Source organism: Equus asinus, chromosome 19 (genome assembly GCF_041296235.1).
Source record: "Equus asinus isolate D_3611 breed Donkey chromosome 19, EquAss-T2T_v2, whole genome shotgun sequence".
Lineage (NCBI taxonomy): Eukaryota > Metazoa > Chordata > Mammalia > Perissodactyla > Equidae > Equus > Equus asinus.
The window spans coordinates 1,373,462-1,396,941 of record NC_091808.1 but is presented as its reverse complement, the minus strand read 5'-3'; the positions used below and the strand labels follow the sequence as shown (position 1 = coordinate 1,396,941).

The following is a 23,480-nucleotide window of genomic DNA, read 5'->3' as shown; positions in this document are numbered from 1 at the left end:
ATTTGGATTTGTCACTCATTCACTTGCCTTTTAGAGAGTGAGCTGGCGCAGATCACAAAAGCCACAAGTATTTTTTTCCAGCTAGTTGCTTTATTGTTGCTGCTGACTCAACTTTATAATTTTTTTTAAAGATTTTATTTTTTTCCTTTTTCTCCCCAAGGCCCCCCAGTGCATAGTTGTATATTCTCCGTTGTGGGTCCTTCTAGTTGTGGCATGTGGGACGCTGCCTCAGTGTGGTTTGATGAGCAGTGCCATGTCCGCGCCCAGGATTCGAACCAACGAAACACCCGGCCGCATGCAGCGGAGTGCGCGAACTTAACCACTCGGCCACGGGGCCAGCGCCTCAACTTTATAATTTTGAAGTACACTTATTGAAACATAAGAACAATGCTCAAGTGTGTCCACCGGGCTTTCACACCGCTGTAACCAGCACATGAATCAAGACCCGGCCCTGAGTACCAGGACCCTGATTACCAGGCCTGGCGTGGGCCCCTCCCCACTAACTGTCTCCCACCCAGAGTGGCCACCACCTCAGCCTCTGATGCCAGGGCTGAAACTAGGGAACCCGCAGTGTCGGACCCTCTTTCGGCGAGCACCACGGCCATGAGCTTTCCGTGCAGTGTTGTGCGTGACTGGCCCATTCTGGCCGCTGTTAGGAATGATGCTGCCATCACTCTTGTCCCAGTCTCCCGGTGCCGTAGGGCGCATGTTTAGGAGGAATTGCTGGGTCACTGGGTAAACTACTTGCCTTTAACCTGGTGGGAATGAGACCACTCTCTCAGAAGCAAGGCCTCTAACTCCCTTGCTCCACGGACTCCTGGTGCTATTTTCTACCACGTGGATAATGAGGTGGTTCCTCCAGCTGAAGGCTGTTCCCCTCCCCCCAGCTCAGCATCCACCTGGGGGCTGGGAGCCTTTCCAGGGGGTGCCACCGAGGTTTGCTCTTGACATAATTCAAACAGGATGGAGCTAAGTGTAAGTGGCAGGGTGCTGCTTCACAGACATGAGAGGCCAGGGCAGCGAGGAGACTGTCCACCTTCAATAGTGACAGCCAGCCACCCACGCTGTGACCACTGCTGTTTTCCCAGGGTGGCTCCTGCAGGGGCAGTTAACACAGGGTTGACCACCATATGCCAGTTCTCTGGGATTTGGTGCAATTCTCTGGAGAATTCTCTGGGAGAACTTGCACCAAAAATTAGAACTGTGCATGTCCAGTTACCACTCAAGAGCATGCTGAGACAGCCCTGCTTTCACAGGACTGAGAACACACAGGTGCCGGGCGTGATAAAATGAGTCCCAGCACACTACATCCGGTTTTGGGTTTTATTTTAGAATTTATAAAATTCCAGTGTCATCCATATTCATGAGCCTTTACACATGTTTGCATATAATCTCCAAATTCCAAAGTTAAGGCCAAGGGATGGATTGTAGCTATGGACACATACGATATGGAAGACATTCAACACGGAGGACACGCACGCCTCATCCCCACCCAGGCTCTCCAGCAGCATGGGAGGCCGCGGGGAACCAGGCCTGGGCACAGTCATCTCATCACCTCGATTAACAACAGCCGAAAACAGAGCAAGACCCCAAACACAGTTGAGGAAAGGAGAGTTTGCATCTATGACATTTAGCAATAAATGCAGATGTGCAAAAAATCTGTCATGAGAATTTAAAATTCGCCTTCAGGTGGGGCGGGGCTGGACACTGTAGAAAAGACCAAGGGAAGCGGAGGTTCGGGCAGATCCCAGAGGAAGCCGGGGCGAGGGGAGGGAAGCAAGCTGGCCAACAGGAAAGGTTCCATACTCAGGCAGATGGAAAAGAGTGCTGGCCCTGTCCCTACAGAGCTCCCCGGAGCTGCAGGGGACGCCTTTCCTTCCTTCTCCCTGTCTCCATCAACTCGAGCTGCGGCGGGGTCGCCCAGCCTCCTGGGCTGGAACAAGTGTTCCTTCCTGTCCCAATGCATCATTCCTACCAACGGGCACATTTAAGGCTGCTTGAGCTAAAGGGAACTTGCAGAGGCAACTCAAGTTAGACCTGGGGCAGGCCGTTCATGGTCTCTTCAGGAGTTTCAGTCTGAAGACCACCAAGCTTGAGTTATTAAACAGACAGTAACAATTCTGGGGGCGGGGTGAAGGGGGTAGATGGTCAAAGCAGAAATGACCGTCCCTGGGGCACAAGTCAGCTTCTCAGGGACTCCAGTATCTGGGGCAGGACAAGTTGAGAGTGGGTCAGTCACCTCCGTCGGGGGAGAGGCAGGGGTGGGGAGAGCAGACAACCCAAAGACAAAGGCCAGTCCTCGGTTCTCACACCACCACACAGGTGCCTCTGTGCCGCCCGGGGCCCCTCTTCCTCTCCAGAGCGGACCCTCACCAAGCCGGCTGGGGGCAGGGCACCTTGACTCGCGCCAAGGCCTATGGTCCAACACCCAGAATTACCTACCACACAGCTGAGAAAGAGCGGACCCTCCCTCAGCTGCACTCAGTCCTCTGGTCCAGGCCGGGCGACAGCCTCTCTCTACCCCAGGACCATGAAGCCTGCCTCTCAGTCAACTGGCAGAGGCTTGCCCACAGCTTCTGAGCGTGCAACAGAGGATGGCCTAGGATGGGGCGGCAATGTACACTCCCCACTCTGGACCAGCCCACGGGCCCCTGCACCGCCTGCAGGCAAGGAAGGGCGCAGCTTGGGCCCAAGCACTCAGCTTCCCATCCCCAAGGCCGCAGTGGACACGTGACCCCCACAAACGTGGAGCTTGGGAGGCTGAGCGTTGGGGCAGCACTCCCCTCGGCGTGCAGCCACGACCGCCTGGCTCTGAGGTAGAAAGAAGGCAACTGAACACGGGGGAGGGGAGGGCAGGCTCGGGGAGCTGAGGGGCGTAGAGACAAGTCGGCCGCTGCGTACAGTGAGGGCCCACGGAGGAGGAGCGGGGGAGCCCCGCCACTCCCCTCTGGGCACCCCGCCCCATGCCACGGTTCTCAGATCCTATGGCCGGCCACCGTGACAGCCATGGCGGACCCAGGCAGCAGCCACGCCCTTGGGCTTCGCTCACCAGCCTTGGGGCCTTCAGCGCCGAGGGGTGCAGGGCGGACACGCCTGTGGTCAGACCCAAGCGCAGGTGGAGGCGGGCTGTCTGAGAACCCAGTCACCCTCCACCTCGCTGGTCCCCTCTGGCTCCGCTGCAGCTCTCCTTTGGGTCCAGGCGGCTCCCAGTGCAAACTGGGTCTTCCTCCCCACCCTGCGGTCTGGCTAAGTGGGCTTTTTGGCAGCTGGAAGAAGGCGGACTGCACTCTACAAGGAGGGTCTGGGTGATAGGCAGGGGGAGAAGGGAGGTGGGAAAGGAAGAGGGCAAACGTTTGGCTTTTATAAAGTCAAGGAAATTTATTTCCTGAGGTCATGACACAGGAAGTAGACTCAGCCACAGCTGTGCAGCTCTCATAGTGGAGGCCAGAGCCTTACTGACATGCTGGGTGGACCAGGAAGCTTATCGTGAAATGTCCCGTTACCTCTGTTAGTGTTCACAACAGTGGAGAGCCGTCCCAGGGCAAAGGCATCAGGGAGCAGGTCCTGAGCACGCACTGGGCGCTGGCCAGGCCCGAGACCCAGCCGCACACAGCGCCGGGCGGGCCCGGCTTCACTGCGAGACCTCGGGGAGGGGGAGCGTCAACAATTTACGGAGGGGCCAGCCGCTGGGTCAGATTGAGACAAACTGTTGTGTGGTGGGTTTGGGTCAGCAGGCTGGAGAGGTTTCTCCTTTTTGATCATTATCGTTTGGGGCCCCAAGGGAGGGTCTTGGGGGCCACCTGAGCCCCAAAGCTGGGAAATTCCTCAGAGCTGCTCATATCAGGAGCCTGTGTGGGAGAGAGGGCACAACTTTATTAGGAAAGGGGGTCGTGCTTAAGCAACTTCCAAAAGGGTCACCACCCTTGGACACTGGACCCGCCCGTGGCGAGGAGCGACTGTGACCGTGCTCCCACCTCCCAGGGCACATGGAGGGCGGGAGGACGCCGTCTGACCTTCTCGCTGCTGTTGGCGGTCCAGGGAGCGTCCCGCACCACAAAGCCCTTGGATGGTGCCTTGGACTCCTCATGGGCTGGGGGCTTCATGTAAACCTGCAGCGCCTCGCTGTCCACCACGTCAGCCAGCTGTGGGCACACGTGCGGGGTCGGTCTGCAGCGGATGGCACGATATGCACCCACTGTGCCCGCCCTTGTCTCAGACATTGGGGCTCACTCAGGGGCCATCCTGCACCTGGCATGCCTCCAAAAGTGCACGCAGACTGCCTCACTGTCACCCCAAGCCAGGCAGACCCAGGGGCCCCCAGGCACAGGCCTGCTGCCCACCCAGCACTCACGTATTCCTCCTCCAGGTTGAGGATGTGGTCGATGGCTTCCTCCACGTTCTCTGGGAGCCCCGTCACGGTGACGCAGTTGGGGTCTGGGGCTCCGCTCTGTGGGAAGCGAATGTCCACCTGGAAGGAGTACACACAGCAGCTGAGGTGGCTGAGTGCCCCATCCGGGCGTTTTGGACCACAGAGTCACTGTTGTGTATGGCGGGGAACAGTCCATTTCTAGGGAAGTGTTCCCCTCTGAGTCAATAAAAATGTAAAACTCTGGGTTCATGGTTGGTCCCGCCTCCTCCAGACACGGAAGCCCAGTGCACTGCGAGAGCACCTCGTCTTCAGCAGGTGAAGCAGGATGGGCGGACTCACCCTGCATTTCAAAGCCGTGCAAGCCTCGACAGATGCAAAACCCATGGAGGAACCTGCCTGAGGTGACCCCGAGCGGCCCACCTCGGGGGGCCACCTTCTGTAGGCTGGCACAAGGTGCTGACCCACAGAGTCAACTACACACAGCTGTGACCTCTCTCGATCTCACCACCTTAGGGACAAGCACCCGAGCCTTGGATGTCTCCTCTTCTGACACCAAGTGTGGTCAGCAGCCAAAGCAGGAAAACTTGAGGCCCCAGGTGGTCCCTGGTGCCCCCTCAACTGGCCCACGTGCAAGTGCCCGGGAGGTGCGGGAAGCACACCCCCAGCTCACTCACTGTGCTCCCAAGACTCCACACACAGCGTTGTGGTCGGGTCAGGCACTCACCTTGAATTCGTCCATGACCTTACGGATGGCTTTGCCACGGGCACCAATGATGCGGGCGTGCACACGGTGGTCCAGAGGCACGTCCTCGGAAACCATCTGTTCAAGCTCACCCACGATTTTCAGGATTGCGTCCCGGGCTGCTTCTGTATTCTTTTCGTACCCTGTGATGGTAATTTGGTCCTGGGGCTAACAAAGGAAAATCCAGTCAGAAGAGGGGATGCCCCCAGGGATTGCTGACCCCAAGTGACAAGGGGCGGCACAGGTGCTCTGGGGGCCTGGCTGAAGGGCTGAGTGAGGTCGGCCTCACCTTAAGGAGAAAGACACCCTCGCAGAAGAGAAAGAAGGTGGAAAAGAATGTCAGGCGTTGATCTCCCACCACAGGTTAACAGTGTCCACTGAGCTCCTGCACCTCCCAAATCCACCAGACAGTCACGGACAGGAAGAGAAAGGGCACCTGCCCACAAAGACGAGGAAACGCCGGCAGGTGAGGACGCAGGGAAGGTCCCCTCGGGCCCCGTATCTGGAGGAGTCTCCACTGGAGACAGACGGACATGAAGAGAAGGTGCCGGACGCTGTGGCCGGCACTCCACACCCACAGGGCGCCCAGCCCAGGGCCCGGCTTTACCAGACAGACAGACAGGCAACAGCCCCAGACTCGTCAAGAGTGAGCAGAGCAGACTGACAGCTCAGGCACAGAGAAGAAAGCACAAAAACAAAGTAACAGGCATAAACCACACCCTTCAGGATGAGAGAAAACATCACTCCCACAAAAGAACAGAACACAGTGTAAAAGGACCAGAGAAGGAGAACACACGCCTGGAAACGGAACAGGAGAGGAGAGCTCAGAGACCTACCCCGGGACAGAGGCAAGGGAAACCCGAGGAGAGGAGAGGAGAGGAGAGGAGAGCAGAGCAGAGCAGAGCAGAGCAGAGCAGAGCCTCCTGCGCCTCCTGCCTCAAGGAAGCAAACGCAAACAGTGGGAGGCGGCGGGGCGCCCCCCGGAATCCACCCAGCAGAGCCCAGAAACCTCCGCCCGCCAGCTGGTGAGTGCGTCGTCACGTGCAGCCACAGGCACAGAACAGACTTTGCAAACAGACGCACAATTCTCGCAGGAAAAAGCTGCATGTGAACAAAACATGGCCGCTTCACCCTCCTTGGGGCTCACGGAATGTTAAGTGAAATAGTCTAAAAACACCAAATAATGACTTTTAAAAACTGATAATTATGTGGGAAAGCTGAGAGAAATAAAAAGTAGTGAAGGTGAGGGGTTGAAGACAGCCAAGTTCTCAAGCTCAAGAAAATTAAAGATTTAAGTTAAAAATAAAAAAGAGCAGCAGTATAAGCAGACTCTTTGGAAACAGAGGACTAGATACAAGAAAAGTCACTGCAAAGAATGCGCGTGGGGAGGCATCAGGACCAGGGCGAGGACGGGAAGCAGGGACCGTGGGTCAGCCCTGTAGGTCAGCCTGGCTTTCTGAAGTCAAAGGCTGGGGAGGGAGAAGGTTCAGCAGGCAGGTGGCCCGTAGCTGTGTGACACAGGGCTCACATGGACACGGGGCTGGAAGGGGTGGGAAGGCCAGAGTCTGCAGAGGCTTGTTTGGATTTGCTGGCTGGAAGGTTCCAGTGAGCCGTTTCTGGGCACGCTGCTGCGCATCAAAGACTGCAGGAGACCAGGCTCTCGCCATGGAGAGCAGCACAACCCTAGTGAAGCCTGGGCAACCTGCTAGGGGCCGAGCCCGAGGGGCAGGGAGGGCCTGGGCGGCAGGAGCGAGAGATGGGCTGGGGGAGCGCCCGGTGTGGGGCCTGACTCCCGCCGTTCACTGGGTGCAGCAGGCTGCAGGGCGCTCCTTTGCAGGGGTCCCCCTGTGGGCACAACTGTGTGAGAAAGACCCAGCCAGAGCCCCAGCTCACTGCCAGGAGTGACCTGATGGGCACAGGGAAAACGCCCATGTGCCAGGGAAACCATGCCCAGCAGGCTCGGGCCTAGGTGGGGCCCAAACCCCAACACAAACCAGATCCTCAGAGACCTGCCACTCTGAACTTCCCCCTCACCTCCCAGCTAGGCACAATCTAAGTTTGCCTGGTCATGGTCTCAGGTCAGGACAAAGGTCAACACAAGTCCCCCTGCCCCCACAGCGCTTTAGCCGTGGTGTCTGCCCCAAGTGTCGTCCTTACCTGGTTCCCATCGTCCTTATCAGGAAACTGGATGTTCACGTCATGCTCCAAGCGGATTTGGGTAATCACTGCCCCTTTTCTCCCAATAATTTTGGGATGGTATTTGGGATCTACAGTGACGCTCAGCTTAAAACTCCTTAAAGCCTACAGATGAAACAAGTGAGGATGAGGCAAAGAGTAGACCACTTCAGTTTTGACCTTCACCCTTGCATGCATCCACGCAGCCCCATTCCATCCGGGACCTGGAAGCTATCCGTTGTGACCTCAGCAATACAAGCAACACACAGCTTTTTCGTCAGCCTCTGTGCCACCTTCCATCAGCTAGTAATGAGAACTAGCAGCCTTGACCACTCCATGACTAAGGTAATCCTTCAGAAAAGGACCTGAAAGGCCTGGCTGGTAACTGAGGAGAAGCTGATGCTTGTAACCAACAGGGCTGGCACAGGACAGAAGGAGCTCTTGGCTCTACAGTCCTAATTCGTGCAACTAGTTTAATGAAAAGAATAAAAACATTCTGAGTCTTCCAAGTTGGGGTAAAGAGGCAGGCCAAAAATAAGAGTTTTCAAAGAAATTTGCTAAGGGAAAGATATACAGCTCCAGACATCTATGGCCAGAGGCTGAGGCTATGACTGGGTCTGAGGACAGACCCCAAAGCTGGTGCCGGGGCTGAGACAATGGGGGCCACACTCAGAGTGCATGAGGCTTGCAAGCTCCACTCCATCACAGACTCCAGAAAGTCACGGCCCTCAGGGAGAAGTCCACCACCCCCGTGCAGTCCATGACGGTGCTTGAAGTTTCCACAACACCCGCCTGGCTGCGCGTCACTCACGAGCCCTTCAGAGGAGACACCAGCTCTACAGACAGGCGAGGTGGGTCCCCACCCTTACTCAGTAGCAGGGCAGCTACAGAGTGAGGAAGGCAGCAGGGCCCGCTGACACCCACCCCAGACCGCACAGCACATGCTTGGGGGGTTCTTCCAGCAACAGCTCCCAGGCGCCCCCAACTTTACCTTTCCTGTAAGGTCGAAGACATCACAACATGTCTTCAGACTTACTTTTAAAAGAAATAGCTAATTAACATGGAAGCCCAACTTTGTCGCTGTTATGTTAACAAGAGGAAAGGCTCCTTCCTCAACACGGCTTCTGATGAAAGGCCCCCCCACAGTGAGCCCTCCAGGTCTGAGTGCATGCGGGGACAGCCCGAGTGCACCTCCAGCCGCCTGACTTAACGGGGTGCAGTGTGGTTGGGGGGCTGCATCTCTCAGAAACGCCTTGGCGATTCCCAAGTGTGACCAAGGCTGAGAACCATGGATCTGGAGGAAGCTTCCACACCCACAGCCCGCCTGGCACGCACCCGGTCCTCCTGTTCCGCCTGCAGCTCCTTCACACGCTCCAGTAGCCCAGCCTTGGCCCGGTCCAAATTGGCAGCGAGGCCCGTGATGGCGATGATGTCAGACTGCAGTTCAGGTGCTGGCACGTGTATGTTTACCTACACGGAGACAGGAACAGGCCCAGCACACATGGGGTCCCACAGGACAGAAATGTGTCTATCTAGCCCCCAACGGTGAGTGTGGAAGCTGTGATCAGCTGCCTGTGTCACAAGTGGCCAGGGACACAACTGCAGCCTCCAGACAAGGAGGGAGGGAAGCAGGAAGCCCACCCCGTAAGGGGAGGAGAGCCGCTGTTCCATGAGAGGAGCAGGAGGCACCTCCACGGAGGGCCAGGGGCTGGGCCCAGAACCTCACCCACCCAGAGGGGTCGAGGCAGCACAGAGCTGACAAGGGGCTGGACGCCCCACAACACTGGTGGAAGACCCCACACCCCACACCCTGTCTCCAGGAAAGAACCTGCAAAACCGCATTACCTCAAACTCGTCCATCATCTTGCGGATCCCACTTCCCCTCTGCCCGATGATGTACCGGTGAAGGTCAAAGGGCACCTCCACTTCAATGGTGACGGGAACCAGCGCCTGCAGGTAAGACAGTGGAGGTTAGGCCTGAGAGCAGGGATCAGAGTGACCCTCTGGGCTCAGCGATATGTTTTCATGGAGCACAGGGGAAAAGCCCTATGAGAACTACGGTGTGCTTTCTGGAACACGTCATACTGTTCCACCTGGACTGAGAATGCCACCTAGACCTTCAATTCAATAGGAAAACAAGGGGAAAAGACATGGAATCCGGTTTTTAGGTTAATGCCAAGACAGCAAACTCAGACCCTTACCCCAAGCCCATGCTCCTAAACGCAGCAGGGCCCTGGCAGAAGCAAAACAAATCCAGGAAAAACAGGGCGACTGGAGGCCCAGGGAGGAGAGGCGGGGCTCAGACGCAGAGGCCCCCTGACTCCCGGCCTTGCTCAGGTCAGGGATGGGCTGCGGCTCAAGCCCACGGGGCTTGCAGGGACGACAACAACTCGACACGGGCACTGCCCAGGCCACGGCTCATCTGCTGTCTCCACAGCAGCCCCGGACGGCCTCCCATGGCATTTACCATCACTTGACACGTGACCTATTTTTGTCTCTTGGTCCCTGCACTGCAACACAAATGCTATTTTGCACGCTGTGGTAGTGCAGCGCTGAGAACGCTGCTGAACGTGTAGGTAGTGCTCACTAAGTCCTCATTATGCAAATGACTCATCCTTACAAGCCTGAGATAGGCCTGGTTACTCCCTGTCACAGAGGGGAAACTGAGGCTGGACATCACGTTCGCCCTGCTGCTAATGAGACCTGCCAGCTCCGTGCTCATCCACAGCCCCAAGCCTCCAGGCCTCTAGGCTGGCTCCATGCAGCTGCCAGATCCTGGCAAAGGTAGAGGCTGGCGGTGGGGGCATGCGCTGTGCCTCAGCCCAGCCCGGCCGGCCCGGCCGCAGTGCAAGCCGAGGTGCTCAGGGTTTAGGACTAAGTGTCCAGACCACCCACCCACCACCGTGGGCAGCCTCCCTTCAGGCCATGCCTCTCCCGCCATGGGGCCTGCTGAGAACCCCTGGGGGTGGGGGGGGGGGGGGCCGCACACGCACCTCGAGGGCTTCCTTGGCGGCCTCACATTTTTCCTTTCGGCCAGAGATGGTGATGATGTCGCACCTCCTGGGGGAGCCAGGGTCGGCCTCTTTAGCATCCCTCCCCTCCCCAGCGTCGTCACCGTTCTCCTGGACAGCCGGCTCCACACTATGAACTAGGGGGAAAAAAGGGCAGTAGGCAACCACAGACCTTCTGCACAGGCAGGCTTGTCTCCACTCAGAATTCCATCGTTTGTCAAGCACCTACATATGGCAGGGAAAGGAGGAAAGACCCCAACCGACCTCAGGAAGACAGGGCCTGGGCTGGGAGAGCTGAGAAGACAACATCCACACAGCAAGCCTCATATAAGCCGAGGTCCAGGCAGGCACCAAGGCTGTACAGTGAGGCCGCGAGCTCCACGCCTCACTTTCTCGCCTTTAAAATGAAGCCAGGGGCCAGCCCCGTGGCCGGGTGGTTAAGTTCCTGTGCTCCGCTTCGGTGGCCCAGGGTTTTGCCAGTTCGAATCCTGGGCGTGGACATGGCACTGCTCGTCAAGCCATGCTGAGGTGGTGTCCCACATGCCACAACTAGAAGGACCCACAACTAAAAAATACACAACTATGTACCAGGGGGCTTTGTGAGAAAAAGGAAAAAAATTTTTTTAAATCTTTAAAAAAAAATAAAAAACGAAGCCAACCCTCCTGGAGGCAGCAGCGAGACGCACGAGCTGAGTCGCGCGAGCCCAGAGAGGAGGAGCAGAGCCTGGCCCACTCTGTTCAGGGGCAGGGGAGCAAGCACAGACGGTGACCACAGCCTGGGGGAGCCGGCGCCGGACAAGGCGGCAGCAAAGGGCTTCAGAGGGCAGTTTAGGAGGGACGGGGCGAGCCTGCACCCGCTTCTTAAGCCAGGAAGAAAGCTCGCTCCAAGAATGAAGGGACATGAAACAGGACACGGAAGCAACTGGGGGGGCTCCTGTGGGCCACACGGGGGACCACGTGTGCAGCAAAACAAGATTCCTGGAGCAAGACAGAATCCAGGAGTGCACACGATATACACAAACAAGCAAACAGAATAAGTCACAGACACCACTGCCTCAGGCCATCGTGATCCTGGACTGAACCAGGGGAAGAGGCGGGCTCTGCAGGACGCTTTTAAAACCACCCCTGACGGCCTAGTGGCTAAAGTCCGGAGTGCTCCGCTCTGGCAACCTGGGTTTGGCTGCCGGGCATGGAACCACCCCACCTGTCTGTCCACTGCCATGCTGTGGTGGCAGCTCACATACAAGAACTAGAAAGGCTTAAAGTAGAATATAGAACCATGTCCTGGGGCTTTGGGGGAGGACGGAGATTGGCAACAGATGTTAGTCAGGGTGAATCTTTCCCAGCAAAAAAACAAAAACAACACCTCGGCAAAACTTGAATATTGACCAGGAACTTGAGAACAGTATCACACACTGTTAGATCTTCTGAGTGTGATGACTGTGCCACGGTTATCTCAAATGACAGAAAAGAATGTCCTTACTCTTAGGAAACAGCCACTATGGATAAGGGATAGGTCTGAAAATTACTCAAATGATTCAGAAAAATAAGTGCACACATGTGCACGTGTGCGTGTGTGTAAAAGGGGGCTGGATGAGAGAAACTGGTGAGTCTGGATAATGAGTACACAGGGATGTCTCTATACTAGCCTGCACAATTTTTTTTTAGCGTGAAGTTATGTCAAAATTAAAAAATAAATATTCGAGTGTGAAACAAATGTGACACAATATGATTTCACTAGCTTTCTACTGAAAAGAGGATGTATCCTGAGGAAAACAGGCACTCTGGCAGCCACGGCAGGCTCCGCAGAGACCAGAGCGACCCACAGGAGACGTGTCAACAGCGAGGAGAACGCACTGTCTCCATGCGTAGGAGACAGTGTTTACCAAGTGAGGCTGAGACACCAACCAGCTCCTGCTCATACCAAGCCCTCATCCTGCAGGTCACCTCTGAGACCACCATCCACCCCACCCGACACCTGGGGCAGAAACAGAACCAGGTGACAAGCAGGACGTTCCGAGCTGAAGGGCCATTCCAGAAGGGTGGCCAGGTACAGGAATGGCGCCCTCCGGCAGGTCAGTGGCTGCTTCACCTTCTGTAGCAGACCTGCCTCACAGGGGACATGGTGTGAAAGGAGGCGCAGAGAGGAGACGAGAGGCGGAGAGAGGGGCGGAGGGAGGCAGGGAGCGAGGCGGCTGCTGTGAACAGAGCAGACACGGCCTCATCACGCATGGCACTCAGAGGACTGTGAGAAGCAGGGGAACTAAACTCGAGGGCTGCCCCAGCACAAGAGGCTGCAGGTGGGGCCAGACCAGTGGCACAGTGGTTAAGTGCGCACGTTCCCCTTTGGCAGCCCGGGGTTCGATGGTTCAGATCCCGGGTGCAGACACGGCACCGCGTGGCAAGCCATGCTGTGGTAGGCGTCCCACATATAAAGCAGAGGAAGATAGGCACGGATGTTAGCTCAGGGCCAGTTGTCCTCAGGGGGAAAAAAAAAAGAAAAAGAAAAAAAGAGGAAGATTGGCAGGTGTTAGCTCAGGTCTAATCTTCCACACACACACACACAAAAAGAGGCTGCAGGTGCTCTGCTCTCCTCTGACCTCATCACTAGCTGCAAGCTTCTAGGACATGTGAAGGGCAACTCATCACCCTGAAGTAACTGACACAGCCTCCCTCCTAGAGACCAGGGAGTGACCCTGAACTTCTGGAAGCCCCAGGATGCCTGACTGGTTCCAGCAGCGCACCACACTGGAGCAGTGGGCAGGAAGGAGCTCCACCAGGACGTGTGACAGCCACCTGCCACCGCCTCTCCCCAGGTCAGAGCCATTCACACACCTCCTGCTTCCCACTCAGCACAGATCTCACCATGGGGACCCACCTGGGTTCTCCTCTCTGTCTGGGAATTTAATTTGAACGTTATAGTCCCGAGTAATCTGCTGGATCCTGGAACCTTTGGGGCCCATGACAGAGCGGTGAAATTTCTGGGGTATGGCACATTCAATGGTCACCTGGGCTTCCTAGGGGGAAGGCAGACAAGAAGGAAAACAAAAAAGGCAAAGGTTAACCACTTAGGGTCAATTCATGTCCACTCATCTTCCTTTCCATCCTCTACAGCCAATTCCAAGCCCAGAGATGTCCCTTTTCCACAGTGGATCCAGAGCTCGAGGTAGGATGGGGTGGACGAGGAGGGACATGGGTAGGCCCAAAGGGGCAGCCTCTTTTTGAAACGCGTCCCCAGAAGACTATGGAAGAATCGAAGACTTATCCACACACAACTGCACCGCCGCCTGCTCTTACCACCCAGAACGTGAACATAACGTGCTCTTTCTCGACACACGAAGGAGGGGCCCTCTTTCCCACCACACAGCAGGCAGCACCATCAGGTGCCGTCCCTGAAGGGTGGCCACATTAGCCAGGTGACATGCGGATGCCGTGGCTGTGCCTCCACAAAGAGGCAGCGGGCTTGATTATCAGAGAAGTTGTTCCAAGGCCACGTCAGGGAGCTCCAGGAGGGGACGGGGAGGAGGCAAGCGCTAAAGTCTGGTTTAGAAAACCCAGCACGTGGCAAGCCCACGTGACCTCTCCACAGAGTCACTTGGACACTCTGCTCTTCAATCTATTTTCCGCCCTTCGGAGAAGAGAAGAGAAAGCAGCTTGATCCTCATTTAGATGAAAAAAATTTCAAACAATTTTTTCAAAAAGCTGCTGCTCAAAGGCAGCATTCTCACCAACTGTCAGGAAGGAGGCCAACAGCTGAGACGGAGACTGAGAACCAGACAGCCCCTCTCTAACCTGGTGGGAGTCCTTCACGGGGCTGCCACGGCCTGGCCGGCCTGCCTGCGGGATGTGGAGGGAACACCACCCACCCCCTTTGCTCAGGTGACTGTACGGCTGAGAAGCCTGCTGGCCCCCAGGCGCCTACCAGGTCCTCGATGATCTCCTGAATGCGCTTCTTGGCCGCCTCCACGCAGTCCTTGGCACCCTTGAGGGTGACTTTGTCACTCTGAGTGCCAGAGCGTGGGAAGCTAACCATCACCCCACCATACTCTTCAGCAATCTCCCGCAAGACCTGGCCTCTCCGGATGACGAAATGACGGTGGTGCTTGGGGTCCACCAGCATGCTGTCTTCAACCACGTTATCCTGCGGCAGTGAGAGAAGGGAAGTAAACAACCTCTCACCCACGCCGAAGAGAACCGAGGGCCAGGTCCACGCTGCGCTGGGCCAGAGCAGGCGGCCTTACCAGGTTCTGGATCAGGGCCTCCAGCTCCTTCTGGGCCTCCCTGACGGCGTCTTCCTTCCCTATGATGGTGATCAGCTCCTGATCCTTGTCCTCAGCCGCTGGGAATATGATGCGGGCTCCTGTGTTGTCACGCACCTTGCGAATTTTGCCGCCCCCTTTGCCAATGAGGAACTTGTGGTATTCTGGCTTGGCGCGAATGTCAACGGTGAAACTCTTGGTTTGCTGTAGAAAGCAACCCCACATACATTGGCCTGACGCCACCTGCCTGGCTCCTGGAGCAGGCAGGTAAGAGGGCCTAGAGGACAACAGTGTGGGCCGTAATTCTCCTCACCTTGTCAGCAGCATCTCCCCAAATGCAGCTAACCAAGCCCCACCACAACCAACGGATGGAGACCCAGAGACATCCTTTTTTTCCCTCCACTGTGATCAGAAGCCGAGATGGTTAAGAGCACTCAGAGCCCTAGTCCTGCCACCTACCAGCATTGACTGAACCCCTGCAGGCCACCCTCCCTCTGCAAAGGGGACGTAGTCAAGTGTGGCTGCGGGACGCTGGCGGGGGGAGTGGGGTGCACACAGCAGGAACCCCACCCACACCCAGGGACCCACGGCACTGCTGGCCCCTCTCCCAGGCGTGGGCCGTCCCACACCTCCCATCACACGCAGAGTGCTTCCGGTCCAGTCCTTCCTCCACTAACGCTACAGACGGGCCCACGCACAGCCAGCAACACCCCATCTCGAGCTCAGAGACTCCCAAGGCCCTCGTCTGACACTGAGAAACCAGGGCCCAGCAAAGGCCCTGACATGGTGACCTCGCTGATGCCAGCTCCTCAGGCAGAGGCATCTGGAGAGCACACGGGGACACACTCTTCCAGGCTGACTCAGACACACACAACGCACTCTCTCTCTCCTTCCTCCTGTCCTGAAACCTGGCCCACCAGGATGAGGAAACACAAAGGAAAACTAAAGAAGGGCTGCCAGCACGCTGAACAGCAGACAACAGAATGCTATGTTGTAAGCGCTGGTTTTATGAAACACCACCAAGGGGATCTTCTGCTCTTCAGACACAGACATTTGCAAACAGCAGCATTATAAAAAAGCTAACAGGTTAGGAGCCCAACCCAGCAACCTGGTAAAAAATAAAATATCAAAACCAAACGGGGGATGGGGGGCAGCCCGTGGCCGAGGGTTAAGTCCGGCACACTCCGCTTCGGCAGCCCAGGCTCTGTTCCTGGGTGTGGACCTACACCACTCCTCTGTCAACGGCCATACTGCGCTGGCGACCCACTTACAATAAGTGGAAGATTGGCAGCAGATATTAGCTCAGGGCGAATCTTCCTCAGCAAAAAGATAAAGAAAAATAAAAAAAAAACAAAAAAATTAACATACATACTAAAAAAAGAAAAGCCACGTGATCATGTCAATAAATGCAGTAAAAGCCTCTGACAAAATCTAACACCCACTCCCGATAAAAACTCGACAGAAACTCAGAACAGAAAGGAACTTCCTCAACCTGATAAAGAGCCTCTGCGAGAGACCTACAGCTCACCTCACACTCAGCAGTGAAGGACTGAGTCCTGTCCCCAGAGTTCACCACCAAGGCGAGGCTGTCGCTCTCACCACTGCTATTCAACATCGTACTGGAGGCCCAAGCAATGCAGTGAGACACGACACACAGGTGCATGGACCAGAAAGAGAGAAATGCAAGTCTATCCCAGATGATGTGCTTTACATACAAAGCTCACAAGAATCCACAAAAACAGCTACTGGAACTAACAAGTGAGCTTTTAGACCAGATGCATAAAACAAGGCCAATATCAAAAATCAAATATATTTCCACATGCTACAATAACTGGAAGTACCATTTGTAACAGCAATAAAAAACAAAAAAGTTAGATATGAACTGAAGAAAATCTGCACAAGAGCTACATGCTAAGAACTGTAAAACACCAATAAAAAAAATCAAAGACTTAAAAAATTGATGAAACATGGATTGGAAGATTCAAAACTGCTAAGATGTCAATTCTCCCCAGTTTGATCTTCAGAGTCAACATAATCCCAATCAAAATCCAAGCAGGATTTTCTCCCTAGAAATTGACACGCTGGTTCCAAAATGCATACGGAAAGGCCAAGGATGCAAAGCTGAAGGGCTCTCCAGACGGCCCATAGAGCTGGCCTGGCTGTCCTGACCCTGGGCTGCTGCTGAACAAACAGAGCCCAAACACACACCCACAGACGGGTTTTGACGAAGGGGCAAAGGCAAATGCAATGGAGAATTCTGGGGGGTGACGGTCAAAACTTTTCTACTGCTGTGGTGGTCGCATGAATGACTGACTGTCAAAATTCAGAACTACACTAAGAAGGGTAGATTTTATTTTATATAAATCACACTTTTAAAAAAGGTAAAAAATAAAAGCCAAATAGCAACAAATATTCCACATTGTATACATGGCATTCGACCTGTAACGGCCTTTTAAAAAGGCGATGGCGAAATTGGAGACATAAAGGTGTATAAAGCTCTCTCCTGACCTGCCACACAGAAAGGGTATTTGGAGTTACCCACCATGAAAAGAGAGGACATTTTTAGCAAGGAACAGACACAGTGACCCCACCCCTGCCAGGCGTGGTGCTCACCTTCTCCTCGGCCAGGTGCAGCAGCTGTTTCTTGGCCTTCTCCACATCCGAGGAAGGACCCCTGATGACAACTGTGTCGCTTCCTGAACCTTCCACAGGGAAGTGAATGTGGACGCCACCGCACTCCTCCATGATGGAGCGGATCAGGCGGCCCTTCGTGCCGATGAGAGAGTTATGCAGCTTGGCAGGGATTGAAACCTCCACCTCGGCTATGTTGGCCTGAAATCACACAGCACAAGGGAGCCACGGTTTTTCTTTCTTTTTTTTTTTTTTTGAGGAAGATTAGCCCTGAGGTAATATCCGCCGCCAATCTTCCTCTTTTTGCTGAGGAAGACGGCCCTGAGCTGACATCTGTGCCCACCTTCCTCCACTTTATATGTGGGACGCCTGCCACAGTGTGGCTTGATAAGCAGTGCAGAGGTCCGCACCTGGGATCCAAATTGTGAACCTGGGGCTGCTGAAGTGGACCACACGAACTTAACCGCTGCGTCACCATGCTGGCCCACTGGGAGCCATGTTTTTGTGTGGCAAGAAAGGCCACACAAAACTCTTTTTCTGAGGAAAAGAGTTAAGCCACAGTCTGTTGAGGTGTTTAACATAGTAGGCCCACATGGCTGACGAAGAGGGGCCTGGAGTCCTTGAGTATGAGTCTATGTCTATGTGCTGGGGGGGGCAGTGGCACACACAGAGTAGAAGAAAAGCCACGACATCACACCACAAAACAGTGCTTTGCTTCTCAGTCCTTCTCTGTTAGCAGAGACAGGTCCAAGATGCCTCTGGATCCACCTAAGCCAGGATTTTGCCTCCAGTCCAAACAAAACAACAGTGACTGGATTTACCTTCCACATGAAACAATGGTGTTCAAGACACTGGAGACAAGAAGCAAACAAGGTGAGCCCTATGACTGCCCCCTGGCTGAGGCCCTGCATCAGACACACAGCTGACAGTCGGGGACCAAGGTGCCTAGAGCTGGCAGGCAGAGCCCAGGAAGAGTGTGCAGCATGGAGAGAGAAGCCCTGAGAACTGGAGACCACTCACACACTGACAGGTGCAGGGAAACACCTAGGCAAGGGAACAGAACCATCGCAAGGACCAGAGGAAGCAGGGACTGCGGCTCACAGTCAGCTGGCCACATATGGGATGCCTGGTGCAGTACTGAAGGGGTCCCCTCTCAGTAGCAGGAGACCATCGGTCCTAGACGAAGCACTGCTGGGATCCCACCTGACAAACCTTAAAGCCAAGTCCAAAAAGGAGTGAACTACGTTGAAGTAACTCAATGAAGCTCAAAGATATTTATAGGAATGCAAAAATATCCAGCATCTGCCAAAGTAAACTTCATAATGTCTGGTATCCAATAAAAAAATACTGGACATGCAAAGAAATAGGAAAAAACAACCCTTAATGAAGAAAGAATAGAAAATGACCAAGATGTTGCAACAGCCGGCCAAGGACATTAAAATAGATATTTTCACTCTACTGTGTACAGTCAAAAAGCCAAAGGAAAGGCTGAATGTGTCACGCATAAAAGCAACAGATTCAAACTGAACTTCTAGAGGTGAAAACAATATCCGAAATGAAAAATATACTAGATGGGATTACAGGCAGATTAGACATTGCAGAAAATTAATGAATCTAAACAAGCTAATGGAGAGCAAATACCACTCCGCCTCTTCACCCAAACAAACATCAGTGAAGGGTAGGACAACTTTGAGCTGCCTAACACAAAGAGGAGGACAGAAAAATATTAACGACCTGAACTTTTCCAAATTTGATGACAACTCTAAACTCACACACCCAAGAAGCTCAATGAACACCAAGCAAAGAAACATGACGAAAAATACACCAAGACACATCATAACTTGCTCAAAGCTGGTGATACAACTGTCAAGACAGCCAGAGGAAGAAAGACAAGTCTGCGGAGAGGAGCAAAGTAACAAATGACTTCAGATGTCTCCTCAAAAACAACGCAAGTGGAAAGACACCGAAGCAAAGTCTTCAGTCCTGAAAAAAAGAACCCCACCAAACTGGAGATGCAGCCACGGGAACTCCCCCCCATTGCTGGTGGGAATGCGAAATGGAGCAGCCATTTTGGAAGACAGTCTGGCAGTTTCTTACAAAACTAAACATAATCTTATCATATGATCGATCTTATTACTTATTACCAAGTGAAAGAAGCCCATGTGAAAAGGCTGTACTCCATACGACTCCAACTAGTTGACAGTCTGGAAAGGGCAAAACCATAGGAGCAGTAAAAACCATCAGGGGTTTCCAGTGGTTGAGGGTGAGGGTACGAAGAGGCACACAGAGGATACACTTACGTGCGGAAATATATAAAAACTTTTATTACTTACACCTCCTTAAAAAACTAATTGGGGGTTTACGCAAAAAGGCTAATGATGAACCGTGGGGTTATAACACGGGAGGTAGAAGGGATGGCTGTAAGCCCAAGGCTGGCGGGCAGGGGATGGCATGGAAGGGCCTAAGTTTCTGATGCAACGCTTCTAGTCGTACAAAGTCACTGGAAGGTTGACCAGGACAGCTGACGACGTATACTAAAAACCCTAAAGCAATCACTAAAAGAAAACAAAGAGTTACATCCAATAAATGAAAAAAGGAGATAGAAGGAATCATAATCATATTAAACCCAAAAGAAGGCAGAGAAAGAGAACAAAGTAGATGGGATAAGTGCAGAACAAACAGCGAGAGGGCCGACAGAAACCCAGCTGGGCAAGGTCATCTACTGAGGGGCCGGGGGTGTGGTGTGGAATGGGGACAGTTTCTGCTGGGGAAGATGAGGAGGTCTGGGGATGGATGGTGGTGATGGCTACACAACAACGCGAACGTGCTTAACACCACTGAGCTATAACGTAATTAAATGTAAACATCTATTTAAAAGGCAGATGGGGCCGGCCTTGTGGTGTAGTGGTTAAATTCATGTGCTCTGCTTTGGTGGCCCGGGGTTCGTGGGTTCAGATCCCAGGCGTGGACCTATGCACCATTCATCAAGCCACGTTGGGGTGGCGTCCCACATACAAAATAGAGGAAGATTGGCACAGATGCGAGCTCAGGGACAATCTTCCTCAAGCAAAAAGAGGAAGACTGGCAACAGATGTTAGCTCAGAACCAAAAAATAAAATAAAAGGCAGAGACTGTCAGATTAAATTTAAAAAGTGAGCTTCCTAAAAACAAAAGAAAACTGTAATATGAGAAAAAGTAGATTTCAGAGCAAAGAACACTACCAGGGGTAAAAAGAGATCATTCTATAGTGATGCAAATTGTATCTATGAGGAACAAGAGAGATAGTAAAAGGATAATATAGAAATACTACGAAGAACTTTATGCTAACAAATTCGACAACTTAGGTGAAACAGAAAACCCCTTGAAAGACACAAACTACAAAGCTAATGCAAAAAGGAACATGATCTTTCCATACAATGAAATATCACTCACCAATAAAAAAGTATTGATAGATGAGACAACATGGGTGAATCTCAAAATAATTACGCAAAGTGAAAGCAGCTAGACCCAAGAGAGCAGGTGCTAGGATTTCTTTCATACAATAATGTAGGAAACTCAAACTAATCTACTGTGGCTAAAAGCAGATTAGGGGTTGGATAGACAGAATAGGGAGGTACTAAAAAGAGGGAAGACGATATTCTGGGGGTGACGGATATGTTCATTATCTTGACTGGGGAGGCAGCTCCATGGATGCATATACGTAAGTCAAAACTTAGCAAACTACACACTTTAAACCCATGCAGTTTCTTGCATGTTATTTTCTCAAAAAATTGAAAAAAGTGTTGTTAACACCTTCAGGACATGATTTCCCAGCACCCGAAGCAAATGCTGAGTCACTAAGCATCACCAGAAACGAGTGGCAGGAGGCCTGCAGCGGGCCAGCACTGGACAAAGCTCCTCCGTGACGGGTGCTGGACCTCCTGACCCTCACGCCTGAACCCCAGGCAGAGCCTTGGGGGCTGGTGCGAGAGCTGACAACAGGGAGCCTGGCGAGCAGGTCATCATCCAACACCCATTACCAGGTCTTTCTGGATGGACAGAATGCGGCTCCGGGCAGCCTCGCAGTTGGCTCGCTTGCCTGTGATGATAATGGTTTCTGAATTGCTATTCTCTGCTGGAAGGTCAATCTTTGTGTTGCTTTCTTCCCGAATCTACGAGGAGAGAGGGAACTGTGAGAAGCTGACTTCCCACCTGAGACACTTGGAGCCCAGGGCTGGAAAGTAAGGCTCTCTCCAGCAAATCTAACACCAGAATGGTGCAGGGGTCGGGGTGAGAAGAGCCAAGATTCAGGGGACGGGCTGGCCAGTCACCTTTTTAATGTTTGCGCCTCCTTTCCCAATGATGTTCTTGTGAAACTGTTTGAAGATTGGAACAGAAATTGAATAGCTATTTTCCACCTTAAAAACAAAAGAGATGGCACAATCAGTCATGCTGGAGAGGAACGCGTCCCTTCCACACTGGAGGTAGTTTGGACCGACAGTACTCTGTTATCAGAAGACACAGGCTTAGATCCTACTTCTCACCACTCTCTGACCTTCAGGTCTGACCCGAGGAGGGGAGCTGACATGCAGCCACGAACTAAGCTGGCACGTCCTAATCAATTGGTGATGCAAAGGCCCCCTCTGTAAAAAGTGGCATGCCACAGAACCTGCCATCTGTCAGATGCACATTCCACAAGAAAGAAGCAATCAAGTCTGGTCAGGTGCCCTCAATGACATCCAGGACCAGAACTGGCCAGGACACCAAGCTGAGGAGTAAGCTCAGAACACATAAGGTGACACACAGACCCACAACTCTGGAACCCCAGCGCTCCAGGGCAGCGCCAGCAAGCTCAGTGCTGGGAAGCTCTGCCCATGCCCTCTTGCAGGCGGTCAGGGGCTAAGTCCAAGCCTCAGGAGAAATCATGGGAAGCACGGAGCCATCTATAGCCTTCCCATCAACTGCCCTCAGCACCTTCCAAAGTGCCTCTTCCCGTTTCAGTTTTTGAGGAAAATAAGTCAATAAATGACTCTTTACACTACTTGTGTGACTCTCCCCACGGGATGGGACAGTTTCTCTACCTAGGTATCTGAAGACCCCTCAAGAACACAAGGTAACACAGCACAGGAAAAGGGGGATCTCCCCACTTTACCTCCACAGAACTCTGAGGCTGTGACCACTCCTGCCAGTCTCAACGTCAGCTGTTGAGAGACGGCATCACTACTTCGTCCTAAGTCCTTGAGACGGCGGACTGCCCCAGTGCCCAAGTGTGCTCCCCAAAACAGGGGTTCTGATGGGAAGCATGCCACTCCCCACACCACCCGTAACAGTCACACAACAAAGGATGAAAAATGTTCCCCTACCAGATCTGCCACCATCTTCTGCATGTATTTTGTGCATTTTTCCACCTCATTCTTCGGCCCTCGGAGTTGGACAATATCACTTTTTTGTGCTGGGTCTGGAAAGTTGATGATGACCTAGAACAAATCATCAGGAGACTGAGTTCGGTCTCCACTAAGGACTGGATTCCAAAATACTGAACACCCTCAAGTGCCAAACAGAGCATCCCCAGAGGGCTAAAGAAAGAGCACCTGCAGGAAACTCACCTCTGGGAATTTGTCACGAATTTCACGGATCCGTTCACCCTTCTGCCCAATGATTGTTCGATGAAATCTTTGCTCAATGATTAGATCCTTGGTTCGCTCATTTTCCTAAAAATAACATTGAAGCAGATAAAGTCATTTACCATAAGTGAGGTGAGCAACTCCCCCATCACACCAGGGGGCACTGGGGAGCCCTGGGGATGGTGACGTGGCCCAGCTCTGTTGCCGAGCAGCAGGTGAGGGTGCCCAGGAGCACCCCTGCAGCACCCCGTGGGAGTCATTGGCCAGTGGAGAGCACCCATTACGGGATACCTGCTGTCTCTAACAATCACACACTGCAGCTTACGCCAGCTGCAGGTTATTTTCCCGAATCAAGTATAGTTAAAAAGTTGGGCATAGGACCCTTCGACCAAAATTGCTAGCACAATAGCCATAATCACCAAAGCAACTCATATAGTGGTTGTTTTAACAAGAACTAGAGACTGTGAGGCTCAGCATCACAGGGAGCGACCCCTCCTGAACACGTGTGGCTCAGGCCACTTTCCTGTGCGGATGATGAAGAAAGAATGGTTCAACACAGGGCACCGAACCCATGCAGGGCTCAACCTCCTCCAGAGGTCCCAGGAAAACATCAGAAGAAACAGAAAACAAGCTGGAACACAGGGAAGAACACCAGCAGCCAAGTAAACACTTTAAAGAATTCTGGGAGAT

The 23,480-nt window shown here is 53.3% G+C and overlaps 2 protein-coding genes across 12 annotated transcripts in view; one reads left to right on the top strand and one right to left on the bottom strand.

The window, feature by feature from the left end:
* ANO7 (anoctamin 7) overlaps window positions 1-3,205 on the top strand; it is a 38,838-nt gene extending 35,633 nt beyond the window's left edge. For all 8 annotated transcript variants that reach the window (XM_070489194.1, XM_070489193.1, XM_070489196.1 and 5 more), the window contains one exon: window positions 161-3,205. In XM_070489194.1, the coding sequence (XP_070345295.1) occupies window positions 161-319 (159 nt within the window). In that variant the 3' untranslated portion in view covers window positions 320-3,205. The remainder of the gene's footprint in view (window positions 1-160) is intronic.
* Window positions 3,206-3,352: 147 nt separating this feature from the next.
* Window positions 3,353-23,480, bottom strand: part of HDLBP (high density lipoprotein binding protein) — a 75,603-nt gene continuing 55,475 nt past the window's right edge. For all 4 annotated transcript variants that reach the window (XM_014842895.3, XM_070489200.1, XM_044751283.2 and 1 more), the window contains 16 exons: window positions 22,773-22,877; window positions 22,530-22,643; window positions 21,498-21,584; window positions 21,207-21,338; window positions 17,170-17,388; window positions 14,539-14,760; window positions 14,220-14,438; window positions 13,176-13,314; window positions 10,280-10,434; window positions 9,132-9,236; window positions 8,622-8,756; window positions 7,269-7,412; window positions 5,094-5,279; window positions 4,352-4,468; window positions 4,014-4,142; window positions 3,353-3,848 (listed from right to left, as the gene is read on the bottom strand). In XM_014842895.3, the coding sequence (XP_014698381.1) occupies window positions 3,762-3,848; window positions 4,014-4,142; window positions 4,352-4,468; window positions 5,094-5,279; window positions 7,269-7,412; window positions 8,622-8,756; window positions 9,132-9,236; window positions 10,280-10,434; window positions 13,176-13,314; window positions 14,220-14,438; window positions 14,539-14,760; window positions 17,170-17,388; window positions 21,207-21,338; window positions 21,498-21,584; window positions 22,530-22,643; window positions 22,773-22,877 (2,295 nt within the window). In that variant the 3' untranslated portion in view covers window positions 3,353-3,761. The remainder of the gene's footprint in view (window positions 3,849-4,013; window positions 4,143-4,351; window positions 4,469-5,093; window positions 5,280-7,268; window positions 7,413-8,621; window positions 8,757-9,131; window positions 9,237-10,279; window positions 10,435-13,175; window positions 13,315-14,219; window positions 14,439-14,538; window positions 14,761-17,169; window positions 17,389-21,206; window positions 21,339-21,497; window positions 21,585-22,529; window positions 22,644-22,772; window positions 22,878-23,480) is intronic.